The sequence below is a fragment of the Lupinus angustifolius genome, chromosome LG14 (genome assembly GCF_001865875.1).
Source record: "Lupinus angustifolius cultivar Tanjil chromosome LG14, LupAngTanjil_v1.0, whole genome shotgun sequence".
NCBI lineage: Eukaryota > Viridiplantae > Streptophyta > Magnoliopsida > Fabales > Fabaceae > Lupinus > Lupinus angustifolius.
Genome location: NC_032022.1, coordinates 11,143,880 through 11,158,486, shown reverse-complemented (window position 1 = coordinate 11,158,486; position 14,607 = coordinate 11,143,880). Strand labels below are relative to the sequence as shown.

Genomic DNA, 14,607 nt, shown 5'->3' with positions numbered 1-14,607 from the left:
ATATATATATATGATAACTTGGGTATCTCTTCATTAGCTTTACATAAAATAAAACTAACTCTTTTGTAGTAGAGAAAGGCATACAATTCTCGCTAGTTGAATCAAGAGTAATGTGACTCGGAAACCTTGATTTTGTATTCACCCTCATTCTTCTTCATCTCCCTAAAAGTGAATGAGTCATGTATAAAAATATTTTAATATTTATGCAGTGTAACTTTTTTTTACAAGTCAGTTTTAAGAAATATATTATAAATTATGTTTTCAAAATCATGTATATATTTTCCGAATTATGTATATACTTTATTTTCATATATATATATATATATATATATATATATTCTATCTAGTAAATAAACAATACACTGCAATATTCAGCCTATTTTCATTGTATATCTTGTCCGTGTTGTCTTCTTAAGATGACATCAGAACAAGATCCTGAAACCAATAAAAATCAAGCACCTCATTCCAAACATTCAAATAGTAGAAATAACTATTATAGATAAATCAAAACTTTACTTCCTTCTTCATTCAATATAGTTCATATGCCTTCGGCTCAACAGCAAAAATGATCCTAATGGAGAGGATTTCAGTAGGGAAGGATTTTACTGAGCGTCAGCAATCAATGAATAAGCACACTTCAGATGTTGACTTGAACCCCTAGATATGTAAGCATCATGAAATTGTATGATCATGTAGTTTGTGTACTAATCTCATATCAAATAGCAATGATGAAAGCAACTTGCTAACATATTTTCCCAACAATTAAATTCACATACAAGCACATGCACACACATATTCTCTTTAAGAGATCTTCATCCCTGAAGAAAATTATATAAGTGGGTTACCCGAAACCTTAAGACATTAAGTCTATGATTACCATTCTTCAATTCGAATGTCCAAAGACCAAATTCATATTCAATTTCTATCCTGCTATCGTTCCCTTTATAAAGGAATCAAGATTTGAATGAAATTTCCTCTACAGAAGGACCATATGAAGAGTATTTGGTATCTGCAACTACCATCAATCACATGAGAAGATCATTTAGTTTCGTTCTCATTAAGGAAAACAAAAATATTACATCACAAAACCACTACTCGTTCAAAGCTGTTCAAAATGGAAACAATAATCTGAATCAAATATTAATTATCAGACTGTACATTTCATTTCATACAATACAATTATTAACCAAGAACAAACCTTCCCAACACGAAAGCCTATGAATTCAACAAGATTTTATGGAAAAACATGGTGCTCTTAAGCCACCAAACTCGGCAAGACTAACCTAGCTTTGCTTACACTGAAACATCTTTCCTTTATTATCTTTCCACTTATTTGGTGCCACTACCAACCAATATAAATAGGATATGGTAAACCAATGAAACTCCATCAAAACCTTGAACCATAGAACCATCTATTTTTATTCTGTCTAGTACTGTATGAAACGTATAATCACAGAAGATTTCTAAGTTGCAACTGTGTGTTTGCCCTGGTGCCTCTTGGTGAGGTCCTGCTGCCTCTTGATACGGTTGTCCGGATTTCCAGAATTATTGTGTTCTGAGTCTTCTTTTAAGAAGTAGCTGTCAACTTGTGCAGCAGCTTGCCGTCCCTCCGAAATTGCCCATACCACCAGGGACTGACCACGACGACAATCACCAGCCGCAAACACACCTTTGACAGTGGTGGAGAAACGGCCATAATCAGCCTTGAAGTTTGACCTATTGTCTCGCTCCATACCCAACTTCTCTGCAATTGTCTGGAAAAAAAAAAGCAAAGCGGAGAGATCAGTGATTAGCAACTTCCTGATGAATACCATTTTCAATTGCATCTAACAGAAGACAAAGTTAAAATCACCAATGTCTGCGGCCAGAGTCATAGATTACAATATGGAGTTTAGTCAACTACCTTCTTAAAACATGAGAAATGGAGCTATTATGAAATACTTACAGGCTCGGGGCCAAGGAATCCCATGGCCAGTAAAACTAGGTCAGCCTCAATAATCTCCTCAGAGCCCTCAATTTCCTTAAACTGAAACTTCCCAGTTTCATCCTTCTCCCAACGAACACGAATCACTTCAAGCCCCTTCATCACTCCATTTTCATCTCCTATAAACCGCTTAGTTAATACCTCATAAGATCTTGGATCTTTGCCAAATTTAGCTGTAGCTTCTTGGTGCCCATAATCTACACGGAATACGCGAGGCCACTGTACTCCAGAAACATTCAGGAATTAAACAAAAGTCATGTGCAACTAACATAAAAAAATTGACACTTCTTTAGCTATTCCCTTCCAAGTTTAAACTTAAAAAGGTAAACCAATAACAGGTGAGCAAATCAATCTACTGCTAGCACTTTAAACTGATCTCATGCCAATCTAGAACACTCCATGAAGCAGTTAGTGTACATGGAAATCTTCAAGAGCACCACTATCCACAATTGATATTAATAATCCTAGTGTATAATATTAATAATCCTAGTAATAGCAAGCGAAAGGTCTAATTACTTAAGCTCTTACATTCACGTGTATGGACTGCAAAGAAGAAACACAACAACACTTAGATAACCAATGAACCTAACCTGTGGCCACGGGTTTCCTGCGGCCCTAGTTTGTGGTGGCTGAGGGAGAAGTTCCAGATTTATGACGCTACTACACCCATGACGAATGGATGTCCCAATGCAATCTGTGCCTGTGTCACCCCCGCCAATGACCACAACTTTCTTGCCCTTCGCAGAAATATAGTTACCATCCTGGAGATTGCTATCAAGCAAGCTTTTAGTGTTCGCATGAAGGAATTCCATGGCAAAATGAATTCCTGACAGCTCCCGCCCTGGTACTGGAAGATCCCTGCATTAAAAAATAAAACTTCCTTTGAAGCATCATTCAAGAATGATTCCCTTTTCCAAGATGCTTCCGTTCCCAGTAATATTACACTAAAAATATAAACAATCAACCCTACACTGGATCTCACCTTGGTTTGGTGGCTCCTACAGCTAAGATAATAGCATCATTTTCCTCTCGAAGCCGATCAAGAGAGTATAAAGGATCATGACCAACATTAGCATTCACCACAAAATTAATTCCCTCTTCTGCCAAAAGATTGACTCGTCGTTGAACTGTATCCACTTTGTCAGCTTTCATGTTGGGAACCCCATACATCATAAGCCCTCCAATCCTATCAGCTCTTTCATACACAGTTACTATATGGCCCATTTTATTTAGTTGATCAGCAGCTGCCAGACCAGCTGGTCCACTTCCAATAATGGCAACTCTTTTCCTGTATGGGTGAAGATATTAATTTAAAAATATTGTTTTACCATACTGATAATTGCAACAAAAGTCAACAGTTTACTGACAAATCTGTGCAGGTTAATAACAGAAAGGCACTACACACCAACTTGACTACACCTATTCGGTTAAAATGGAATGGCAGAAATAACAAAAATTAAACTGTAGAAATGCTAAAAAGGAAAAAATTGCATACCCTGTTCTCTTGGCTGGAGGTCGTGGCACCATCCAACCCTCCTCAAAAGCCTTATCTATGATAGCACATTCAATGTTTTTAATAGATACTGGATTCTCAATAATACCAAGGACACAAGAACCTTCACAAGGTGCTGGACACACCCGACCAGTAAACTCTGGGAAGTTATTTGTCTCAAGAAGCCTATCTAATGCTTCACGCCACCTATTTTGGTATACTAACTCGTTAAATTCTGGTATTTTATTTCCAAGAGGACATCCAGAATTTTCCTGCAAGTTTACATACGTACTTTTGCTTTAAACATAGGTCTAAGTTATGAAGAAATCAAAGAATGAAAACTGGAAGTAATTAAAAGAAAACTTCATGAAAGTGGTAATGCACACCTGATGACAGAAAGGAGTACCACAATCCATGCAACGGGCTGACTGGGTTTTCAAAAGTGGACCAGGCTTTGTCTCCTCCATCACTTCGTTCCAATCACTCATTCGGACGTTAGGATCCCTATATTGAACACCTTCTCGCTCATAAGCAACAAAGCCTCTATGCTTAACAGCATCAATGACTTGACTAGGCCTCTTGGATGTTTCAGCCTGTTCAATCTCCAGCACATATTCAAAGACATCAGCCAACTAAAAAAACATATAAAGAATAATATACATACCGATATCTTGCAAGTAAGTCAGCTTTCACAGAAAGATGAATATTTAATATTTATAAGACCTGAAGTTAGGAGGAAGCGAAGATGACCTTCCTAAAGAAGGTACTTTTTTTTGTACTACCAAGTGTACCTCCTCACCCTTTTGGGTAAGAAACTAATCACTTTTGGGGTGCATGGTTGTTCCTCCTAACAAGTATCGCTCCCAGGAATGAACATTAGTGGTATTGTTACACAATAGAAGATACAATCAAAGTAAAATCTCTAGACAACCTAAGCCTATAATTAATTTTAAAGAAGATAATCAATCCATGCTAATCACACAGATTTACTTTTAAACATCAATTTTTCCACTAACATAAGAAAGAAATCCCATTAAAGACACATTTGTGTGATGCAAATGCAACAAAAAGAGCAGAAGGTTAATCCCAACACTAAGGAGTGCAAACTTCACGAATGTATACATGTGCGTAGTGGGGGGAGGGACAAAGCTTACAATTACCTGAGTTGGTTTACCATTCAAAGATGAATCAGCCAGTTTCTTAAGCTCTTCAAAAGCATCTTTTTCCACCAGTTCTGCCTCATCTTGCTCCTCTTCATCTTTAGCAGCAGGCTCCACTGCATCATTAGAAGCTTCCTTGAACTTCATACTAGCCAAAACACGTTTATACTCCCTGGGGAACACCTTTATAAATTTTGGAACAAGGTTGTCAAAGTCATCAAGCACTTCTTTGGCAAGCACACTATTTGTGTGACGCTGATGTTGTTGTATTAACATTTTTAGAATAATAATATCCTCCTCCTCTTCAACCTTGTCCAGATCTACAAGCTCATGGTTGCACCGAGATTGGAATTTCCCATCTATATCAAGAACATAAGCAACCCCACCACTCATACCAGCAGCAAAATTTCTTCCCGTGCTTCCAAGCACTACAACTACCCCACCAGTCATGTACTCACATCCATGATCACCAACACCTTCCACTACTGCCTTAGCCCCAGAGTTTCGAACAGAAAATCTTTCTGCTGCCATCCCATTGAAATAAGCCTCACCACTTGTGGCCCCATACAGTGCAACATTACCAATTACAATATTATTCTTAGGGTCAAAGGTACTTCCTTTTGGAGGATATACTACAACCTTGCCACCCGACAATCCTTTACCAACATAGTCATTGGCATCACCTTCAAGTTCCAAAGTGATGCCTGGACAGAGGAATGCACCAAAGCTCTGCCCTGCACTACCAGTAAATCTGACATGAATGGTGTCAGTGGGAAGACCATCCAAGTGGTACTTTTTAGTCACTTCATGACTGAGCATAGTTCCCACAGCACGATTTACATTACAGATTGGACTTTCAATGTATACTGGGAGACCCTTTTCCAAAGCAGCATTGGACAAGCCTATAAGCTTATTATCCAAGGCCATGTCCAAACCATGATCTTGTTTTTGCACACAGTATTGAGCAGCTTCAGGACGCAATTCAGCTGCAGGTCTAAGCAAAAGAGAGAGGTCAATGTTCTCCAGTTTCTCATTGCTCTTGATGACTTCTCTATCAACTTCAAGCATATCTGAACGACCAACCATCTCATTAACAGTCTGAAACCCAAGCTGTGACATGATTTCTCGCATCTCTTCAGCCACCATGAAAAAGAAGTTAATGACATGTTCAGGTTCTCCAGCAAACTTCTCTCTAAGTACTGGATCTTGGGTAGCAATGCCAACAGGACAGGTATTCTTGTGGCACTTCCGCATCATGATACATCCAAGAGTAATTAGCGGAGCTGTACTGAAACCATACTCTTCTGCGCCAAGAAGAGCAGCTATGGCTACATCTCTTCCTGTTTTGAGTTGACCATCAGTTTGGAGAACTGTCCGACCACGAAGGTCATTAGCAACCAAAGTCTGGTGGGTCTCAGCCAAGCCAAGTTCCCAAGGGAGCCCAGCATTCTTTATGCCAGTCCATCTGGATGCCCCTGTACCCCCATCATGGCCTGAGATCAAGACATGGTCGGCATGCCCCTTAACAACTCCACTAGCAACTACGCCAACTCCAGCTTCAGATACCAACTTCACACTAATTCGAGCAGCAGGGTTGGCATTCTAAGAATTAACAAGAAGGAATTAACAACAAAGAACACAAGAGAATAAAATCCAACCAAAAGAACCCATTGTTAAAAAATAGAAGCCAGATATGAACATACCTTTAGATCATGAATTAATTGGGCAAGATCTTCGATGGAATAAATATCATGATGAGGTGGTGGACTTATAAGTCCGACCCCGGGAGTTGAATTCCTAGTGATAGCAATGTCTCCTATAACCTTGTGACCAGGTAGCTCACCTCCCTCTCCAGGTTTTGCTCCCTGAGGAAAACATATGAAGTTAAATTAATACCACTAGCATTCCACGTTTTTAGCGAAAAACTACAATTTTATTCAACAGTACCACAGGTCAAATACATATCAATCAAAGATGCAAGAGCACCTGGAGGTATCATACATCACAACATCATCTTCCATGAATATATTCCATAAACATAACCTTAAAAACCCAACATTAATATAGGGACTAGATGCATTTATTTATTAATTTATTTATTGGATATTTTATTTAGAATTTTTCTAGTGTGTCCCTAGGGCACATGTTATCAATCCTATTAAAAGCATGTTCTTGTGGTAAAACTAAGTATTTCACTTTTCGAGAACGATAAATACATCATTTTCCAATGAAACTTTGTTTTTAATGGGATCATTAACATATGCCCTGGGTCACAGAGTAGAATATCCATTTTATTTATTCATATGTACCTTTTTTTTTTAGATTATAAGGACAGTAACCATAACCTCAAAATTCAAAAGTGCAATTTTGACAATTACCTGGGCCATCTTTATTTGCAATTCATCAGCATTTGTAAGATAGTAACTTGAAACTCCAAACCTGCCACTAGCAACCTGCTTGATAGCACTCCTTTTCGGGTTCATTGAACCATCAGGAAGAGGCTCCATACGAGATGGTTGCTCACCTCCCTCACCTACGGAAATTTTTGCATAAAACAAATAATAATTAATTAGAAAATTACAGAAATTGTCGACATGAGTCTTGCATAGTTAAGCTACTAGAGAAAATGAATCCCCAAGACATTTTCAAGTACAAATTGCGCCGAAAAAGTGTGATTCATCAACTTGGAAACAAACTTGACATCTTTTCCAAAAAGAAAGTCTATAGCCGTATCTTTCTTCAAAGAAAATTTACAAACCTGTATTGGACTTCCCTCCAAGTTTATTCATTGCAGTTGCTAATGTTGTGTGTGCCTCCAGCGATATTGACCCATAACTCATGGCCCCAGTGCAAAACCGTTTAACTATCTCACTAGCAGACTCTACTTCATCAAGGGGAATCTTCACTGCTGCCTCTTTAAATTTCAGAAGTCCCCGCAAATTGCAAGCCTTATTTAACTCATGAATGAGCTTCGAGTACTGTTTATATGCATCTATGCTATTGGTTCTGGCAGCCTCTTGAAGCTTTGATATGGCAAGTGGATCATTCAGGTGAACTTCACCACCTTTTCTCCAATGATAATCCCCAGGATTTGGCAATGCTACAGCTTCAGCACTTCCAGGAGATAAAACTCGAGAAGGAAATGCCAATTTGTGCAATTGAAGAGCATCACGAGCAAGCATCTCAAATGTTGCACCCTCAACTCGACTCGGGGTTCCAGCAAAACACCTTTCAATTACTTCAGATGAAAGACCCAGAGCTTCAAAAATCTGAGCTCCTTTGTAAGAGGCCAAAGTAGATATTCCCATCTTCGCAAGCACCTTCATCATTCCATAGTTGCTTGCCTTAAAGTACTTCTTGACCAATTCATCGTTTGAGTAGAATTCGCCACCTGCTTTTGGTGGGATCTTTCCATCTACCTGAAGTCGCAAAATTGCCTCTACAGCCAAATATGGGCACACAGCATCAGCACCAAAACCCACAAGTGTGCAGAAATGATGCACTTCACGTGGCTCTGCAGATTCAACCATTAAGGCAACTCTTGTGCGCTCAAGTGCTTTAACTAGATGTTGATGCACAGCACCAACAGCCAGGAGAGAGCTCACAGCAACACGTTTCCTTGAGAAGGCTATATGATTCAATGCCAGATAGAAATACATAAGATGAAAGTGCACTGGACATAGTATATTTAAGCAATGCACTATATAAGAATAAATATAAATACCTCTGTCAGACAGCACAAGAATGGTATAACCATCATTGATTGCATCATGTGCTTCTGCACATATCCTGACCAAGGCTTCCTCCAATCCTTTCTTGCCACAGTCCTTTGAGTATGTTATGTCTATAACTTTGGTCTGCCACCCCCTATGGTTCATCTTTTTAACAGCTTCCATTTCTTCAATGGATAAAAGGGGTCCTTTTAGTGAGAGGCGATGGCATTGTTCCTCGGTGGTTTCTGTCAGGTCACCTTCTGGACCAACTATACATTGCATGGAAGTGACTATTTTCTCTCGGATAGGATCAATCGGTGGGTTTGTCACTTGGGCAAACATTTGCTTGAAGTACTCAAAAGTGAGTTTTTCTCTATTAGACATGACAGCCAATGGAGTGTCATTTCCCATTGACCCAAGGGCTTCCGTAGCATCTTTGGCCATGGGAAGCAATAACATCTCCAAGGATTCAACTGTATAGCTGGAAGAGAAGAGCAGAATATAAAAACATTCTTCTGTAAATACATTTACAATCAGTAAAATGAAGAAATATTCAGGACGGATGCTGCATACCCAAAAGCTTTCAAAGGAGCCAGTAAGCCATGAATCCCCATGTTTTTCATATCCACATCATCACTAGATGCCTGTAACTCATGGAAAATGCAATAGTAAGAAACATATCAAGATATTCCTGAGAAGTTCAAGTGGATTTTAATATTATACTTACTGGAACCACTCCAGCTATGGTTGGTGGCACTCTTTCAGATTCATGAACAGAGTCAACTATGTCTTTGAGTTCAATCTTCTGCTTTTTGAGCCACTGCCCATAAGGCCTTGCCAATGAGTACTGTTCCTTCAGGGCATCATCATTTACAACAATATGCTTCTCAAAATCCACCAAAAGCATCATGCCAGGATTTAGTCTTCCTTTCCTTGACACATCTTCAGGTGGTATGTCTACAACCCCAACTTCACTCGCCATTATAACTCGTCCACTGTGGGTTACATAAAAGCGTCCTGGACGCAGTCCATTCCTATCCAATGTTGCTCCAAGATAGTGACCATCAGTAACTGCAATAATGTTAGGTGAGTACCAAATCATGAAGTCAAAACCAGAAGGACAATATAGGAGGTATAGGAGGTAATAATCTGGAATCCAGGAAATTTACATGATATAAGAGCTGGCCCATCCCATGGCTCCATGAGAGCTGAAAAGTATTCATAAAATGCTTTACGCTGAGGATCCATGTTTTTGTCATTTTGCCAAGCTTCAGGAATCATCATCATGACAGCTTCAGGAAGGCTTTTTCCAGACTGAATCAAAAACTCAAGGACACCATCAAAAGCTCCTGAAGTAGAAACATCATCAGCATATGAACATATTCTAGCAAACAAAATAAGTTATATAAAATTTCACCTGAATCAGATGAATTTGCATCAACAATGGGCAAAAGCTTCTTTAACTCATTTTCTGATAGACCGAGCTCCTTGCACTTCAGTAGGCCCTCACGTGCCTTCATCCTACAAAATGCAACACATTAGCTGACATACAGTCCTTCACTCAAAATGCAATGAGTAACATACAACACAAAATTGAATGCTATTACGTCTTATATCAAAATCTGCAGCATGGTAGCCGCTAAAATAAAAATAAAACAAATCAGGAAAGAAATCATGCATAAACTTAACCAAAAAATATTTACTCTCTGATTCATCCATTTCAGCTGCATCAGGAGATCCACTTAACTTGGAAGTGCAAGATACTTTTCCTTCTTTTAGGTCATAAACTATGTAAAACAATACTTGTGGAAGACATACCAGTTAACATTGCCCCGAAGCGTGTTGATTTCTCCATTATGGCCCAATATGCGCATAGGTTGAGCACGATCCCAGCTAGGAAAGGTATTTGTAGAAAACCGTGAATGTATCTGCATATTTCAAGCATATACCGAATTGTCATTATTTATGCTTACTTCTTATGACAGAATTTAAAAAATTGCATAAATCAAGTGAATAAATGAAATTTTCCTCCAAATACTTCAACATAAATATATGCTCAAGTGCCAATAAAAATTCGGGAAATCCTATTCCATTTTCACCAAAATGATTTTTTCCTCAGCCAATAAGATGAAATTGTCCTTCAGAACAACTGACGACAGAAAGCATCAGCAGAAATTTCTGCATACATGATTATCGTGATAATGAACTGTCATACCAACTCACCCATTGCATCCAATCCAGCATCCAAATTCACAAAGTAAACAAGGAAGCGGAAGAACTTAAGAGATCATTCAAACCTCAATGCCTCAGAAGTCATTCCCCAACCTTGCATCCCTTCAGTTACTGGTTGTTCCTATGCTGTTTGTTAGAGTATATAGAGTTAGTGGAGAAAGAAGAGAAGTTCAAGGATAAAATATTTACCAGGGCCATGTAGCTCGTAAACCTTTCATTGCCAAGGTCTGCAAGATAGTAATCCTTCAACTGAGCTGGTGTTAACTGACCCTTATAAACAACCGTCCTGAACAAAACATAAAATCATGTGACATCGAAATCTGAGTAGATGTTGGCAGTAAACAAAATTCACTACTCTCAAATAATAATGTCCCTTATTGACAACACACCTTGATGAAAGTGAACAGATATAGAAATCTACAATGCCATCATTGTGGAGGTTTAATGCAGATGTAATAGCAACCATGGACAATTTCCTTAATATATACATCTGCAAGAACGTAACCAAATATACATTTAGCTTGACAGAATCATATTCATAATTTATTTAACCATATTATTTGGGACTTCATTTCTTTCAAAAGAACTTGGATTGAATCATAAGTAGATTTATTTCAATGTAAAAGTAATGCCACCCGTATTATGTAGAGAAAGTACCTGTCTTTCCAAATCAACTCTTGATTGAGTACTTGGTGTAAGGAACACCTGTTCGACCACTGGTTCAGTCTGCACGGCTGATTTTCCCAATCCCGTGTTGTCAGTGGGCACAGTACGCCAGCCAAGAATAGAGTGCCCCAGAGATTCGGCAACCTTAAAAACAGAAGTATGGCACATTTAAAATCAATATATGGCTATAATTTTAATAGAAAAAATATAAACAACACAAAACAGTGAAATAGAACTGCTTGTCAAACACAACTTAAGTGTGGTACCAACCATGTAATGAAATCAAGTTGAACAGAAAATCCACCAAGCATTAAATCAATTTTTAAATAAAAAACATCAGAATTTAGTTCACCTTTTGAAATATTTTTTTGCTCTCTTCCCTGCGACTGTTGGATGTAGGCAAGAACAGCATGCCGACTGCATATTTTCCTAGGGGCGGAAGCTCAAAATCCACAATCTGCAATTAGTCAAACCCATTACATTTGCTCTCAATATATGATGACTTGTCCATATTTCAATGCAACAAGCTCCATTGATTAGTGAAAGAGTTAGATATCAGTTCATAGTTGAAACCTTTACGGATGGATTTAATATTATTTACAGTTTGTTTCCACTTAACAGAGTAGTCCTTCTGCTGATTAATTTGACTCTAATAAAAACTTCCTGGAAAGGTGCTTATGAAATCTAGTTAGAAAGGGTGGCTCAGTTTAAGCAGCCTTCCAGTATTTGAACTTATAACTCCTCCACATCACAAGACAAACAATCTTACCGTTGTGTCGAGACATCTAGTTAGAAGATAAAGAAATTTATTTCTGTCATTTAAAAAAGGAAGAAAGAAAAAGCAAGTCGATTTCTGGACCTACTTGATTCACTTCATTTAAGAGTACTTTAATCCACACGTCAAACTACCAAATTACGGGTCCATCTTACTCAATTTAAAAGCATGTGACATGAAGAATTAAGAAGTTTAAAACTACAGGCATAACTGATAACTCCGAGATTGATCATCTAATTTATTTTCTACTTTTATTTTACTCATGTAACTTTTTTTGATAATTGAGTATAGAATGAAAAGCTCTAAAAACTAATGAGAATCTGTTATCCCAAACCATATGTTGATCAATAATATTAAAGCAAAAACAGAAAAAAAAATTCTTTCATTTTATTTTATTGACAAAACATGTTTCCAGTGGTTCGGGACATGAAAAAAACACATCTATTATTTTTTCTAAAAAGCATAACCACCACAAAATGGGCTTTAAGATCCAAACACAACGGAAATCGGGTTATTGAGCCCACTCAATTATTTTCTCGTTTTTAAGTTGCTTCTAAGATTATTTTTCCAAAATTGTATAAAATGTTTTGAGTTTATTGTATCTTTTCAATCCCGTCATCATTATGCTATTATTATAATTATAAATTATAATAAAAATAAAGAAGAAGAAATTCAAACAAAAAAAATAAGGCAGATTTCAAAAATAAAATCAGTAAAAACTAAAAAAGTTAATAAAAAAAATGAGAAAACAAATACAGCTACACCAACTCTCGTTGACTCTTGAATCTTAAAACGCATGAAAGGTAGGTCGCCGTACATACCCAACCACCCCCACATTAAAACAGACGAATCTATGTATCCAAAAAACCAAACTAATTAAACTAAATTAATATAAACCTATTGCTTCTAAATAGAAACTTAATTAAACTACAAATTTGAAAAATATTACCAAATTGAGTACCATAAAAAAATCGAGTTATAATTCTCTACCTTAATGAAGAGGAAACGAGAAAACTGCTTACAAACAAAATAAAGAGAAATATAACTTTGAATAACACACTTATTTATCCAGTTAATTACAATCAAATAATATCATTAAAAATAGGTTGAGAATCATACACTTTAGATCCTTGTTCAATAAAATCACATATTCTCTGTTAAAAATAAATTTAAAAAAAAGATACCTCTTGGTAAAAGTGGTGAGGCAGAGCGACAAGAATCCCTGCTCCATCTCCAGTGTTGGCTTCGCACCCACACGCTCCTCTGTGTGTCATGCGCACCAACATCTCCAACGCATCCGTCACCTACACAAAACGACAACACAACAAATCAAAACGCATAACATGAGATTCACTCATATATCCATACAGCGAAACAACAGTTACCGTTTTACGGTTACTTTCCCCGGAGAGTTCAGCAACGAATCCCACACCGCATGAATCCTTATCCATAGCCGGATCGTAAAGCCCGAGCCTCTTCTTCGGCACCGCAGACATTGCCGACCGAACCACCACCCTCAGCTTCGGCGACCGACCTGGCCCCTCCGATTGCCACACATGAAGCCGCTCCGATCCGAGAGCCTTGTGTGAACGTAACCGCGTTCCGTGAAACCTCTTCGCACCACTCCCCTGAGAAATCGCATTCAGCTGCGGATGCGATTTCTTGTTCGCGGTGGTTGTGGATGGTAGTGTGCACCCTCCTGGCCATGCCGTACGAGTCAGAATGGAACGAGAAAACGACATCGTTTGAATCAGATTTCAGAAACGGAAAGGACACCGTGTAATTTTTGGTTAATAATTATTGTTGAGTATTTTTAACGTTCCGTGGAATATAACGGATCTGAATCTAAAACGATGGCGTATTATAAGGATTGTAAAGTGCGTGTGGTTGGTGTAAGAGAGGAAGAAGTTAAGAACAGTTTTTCAGATGCAAAGTGAGAAACAGAGAGCAAAAGAGAATAGCGCCGCCGTGTTCTGTTTTCTCATTTGAGATTCACTTTTGGCGTTGAATTTATAGAAAGAGAAAGAGTTTGTGGTTGGTTTGGTTTTTTTTCCTATTACAGATGATGCATTCAATAGTTGAAGTGAAGAGTAATTAATTACTATTAATTAATGTGTAATTACAGGGAACCTCCTATGTGAATTGGTGAACACGACACTGTTTATCTTAAAACTTACCGCCTATATATATATATATATATATTAGTATGCGTCTGGCGAATGTCTGCAGTCAAGTTCTTATTTCAAAGTATGAAGTAATTAATTTTTTTATATTTTTATTTGTAAAATTAAAATGTCTTTTTGTATTATAAATATTTTATATATATTTTTTATTATTAGAGTATACAACTTATAATTAATATGTTTGAGGTGATTATATATGATTATATGATTTATTTTAAATTAAAAAATTGAATGACAAAATATGAATATATAAATTATATCATGGTAGTGGTTAAATCATGTTTTTGCTTTCCTATTGTTTTTAACGTGTGGTATACATGTTTTAAATATCAAATATATTAGTTGAGGTGAAGCATATGATTAGATAATTGAAATAAATTTATCATGTTTAGAACTTAATAT

At 37.4% G+C, this 14,607-nt stretch overlaps 1 protein-coding gene across 4 annotated transcripts; it reads right to left on the bottom strand.

Annotated features, from left to right (window-relative positions):
- LOC109326556 (glutamate synthase [NADH], amyloplastic) lies at nt 1,098-14,063 on the bottom strand. 4 transcript variants are annotated; one of them, XM_019559245.1, is made up of 22 exons: nt 13,408-14,063; nt 13,207-13,326; nt 11,600-11,704; nt 11,239-11,391; nt 10,971-11,071; nt 10,771-10,867; nt 10,168-10,277; nt 9,767-9,870; nt 9,519-9,698; nt 9,077-9,420; nt 8,923-8,993; nt 8,361-8,830; nt 7,395-8,264; nt 7,015-7,169; nt 6,340-6,501; nt 4,637-6,238; nt 3,863-4,078; nt 3,480-3,748; nt 2,967-3,272; nt 2,575-2,842; nt 1,946-2,203; nt 1,098-1,754 (listed from the first exon to the last, which is right to left on the bottom strand). In XM_019559245.1, the coding sequence occupies exons 1-22, from the start codon at nt 13,762-13,764 to the stop codon at nt 1,464-1,466; spliced, it is 6,609 nt and encodes a 2,202-aa protein (XP_019414790.1). In that variant the 5' UTR covers nt 13,765-14,063; the 3' UTR covers nt 1,098-1,463. The 4 variants fall into 4 exon arrangements, with proteins under 4 accessions (XP_019414790.1, XP_019414791.1, XP_019414793.1 ...); XM_019559246.1 differs by having other exon boundaries at nt 3,863-4,069; nt 13,408-14,062; XM_019559248.1 differs by lacking the exons at nt 10,771-10,867; nt 10,971-11,071; nt 11,239-11,391; ... (1 more) ...; nt 13,207-13,326; nt 13,408-14,063 and adding an exon at nt 10,647-10,671.

Coding starts and splice junctions, on each gene's coding strand:
- LOC109326556 (XM_019559245.1), bottom strand. CDS start 13,764: ATGTCGTTTTCTCGTTCCATTCTGACTCGTACGGCATGGCCAGGAGGG. Junction 11,392..11,599: donor GCAAAAAAATATTTCAAAAG/GTGAACTAAATT, acceptor TCTGTTTTTAAG/GTTGCCGAATCTCTGGGGCA. Junction 9,699..9,766: donor TGCAAATTCATCTGATTCAG/GTGAAATTTTAT, acceptor TTTCTACTTCAG/GAGCTTTTGATGGTGTCCTT.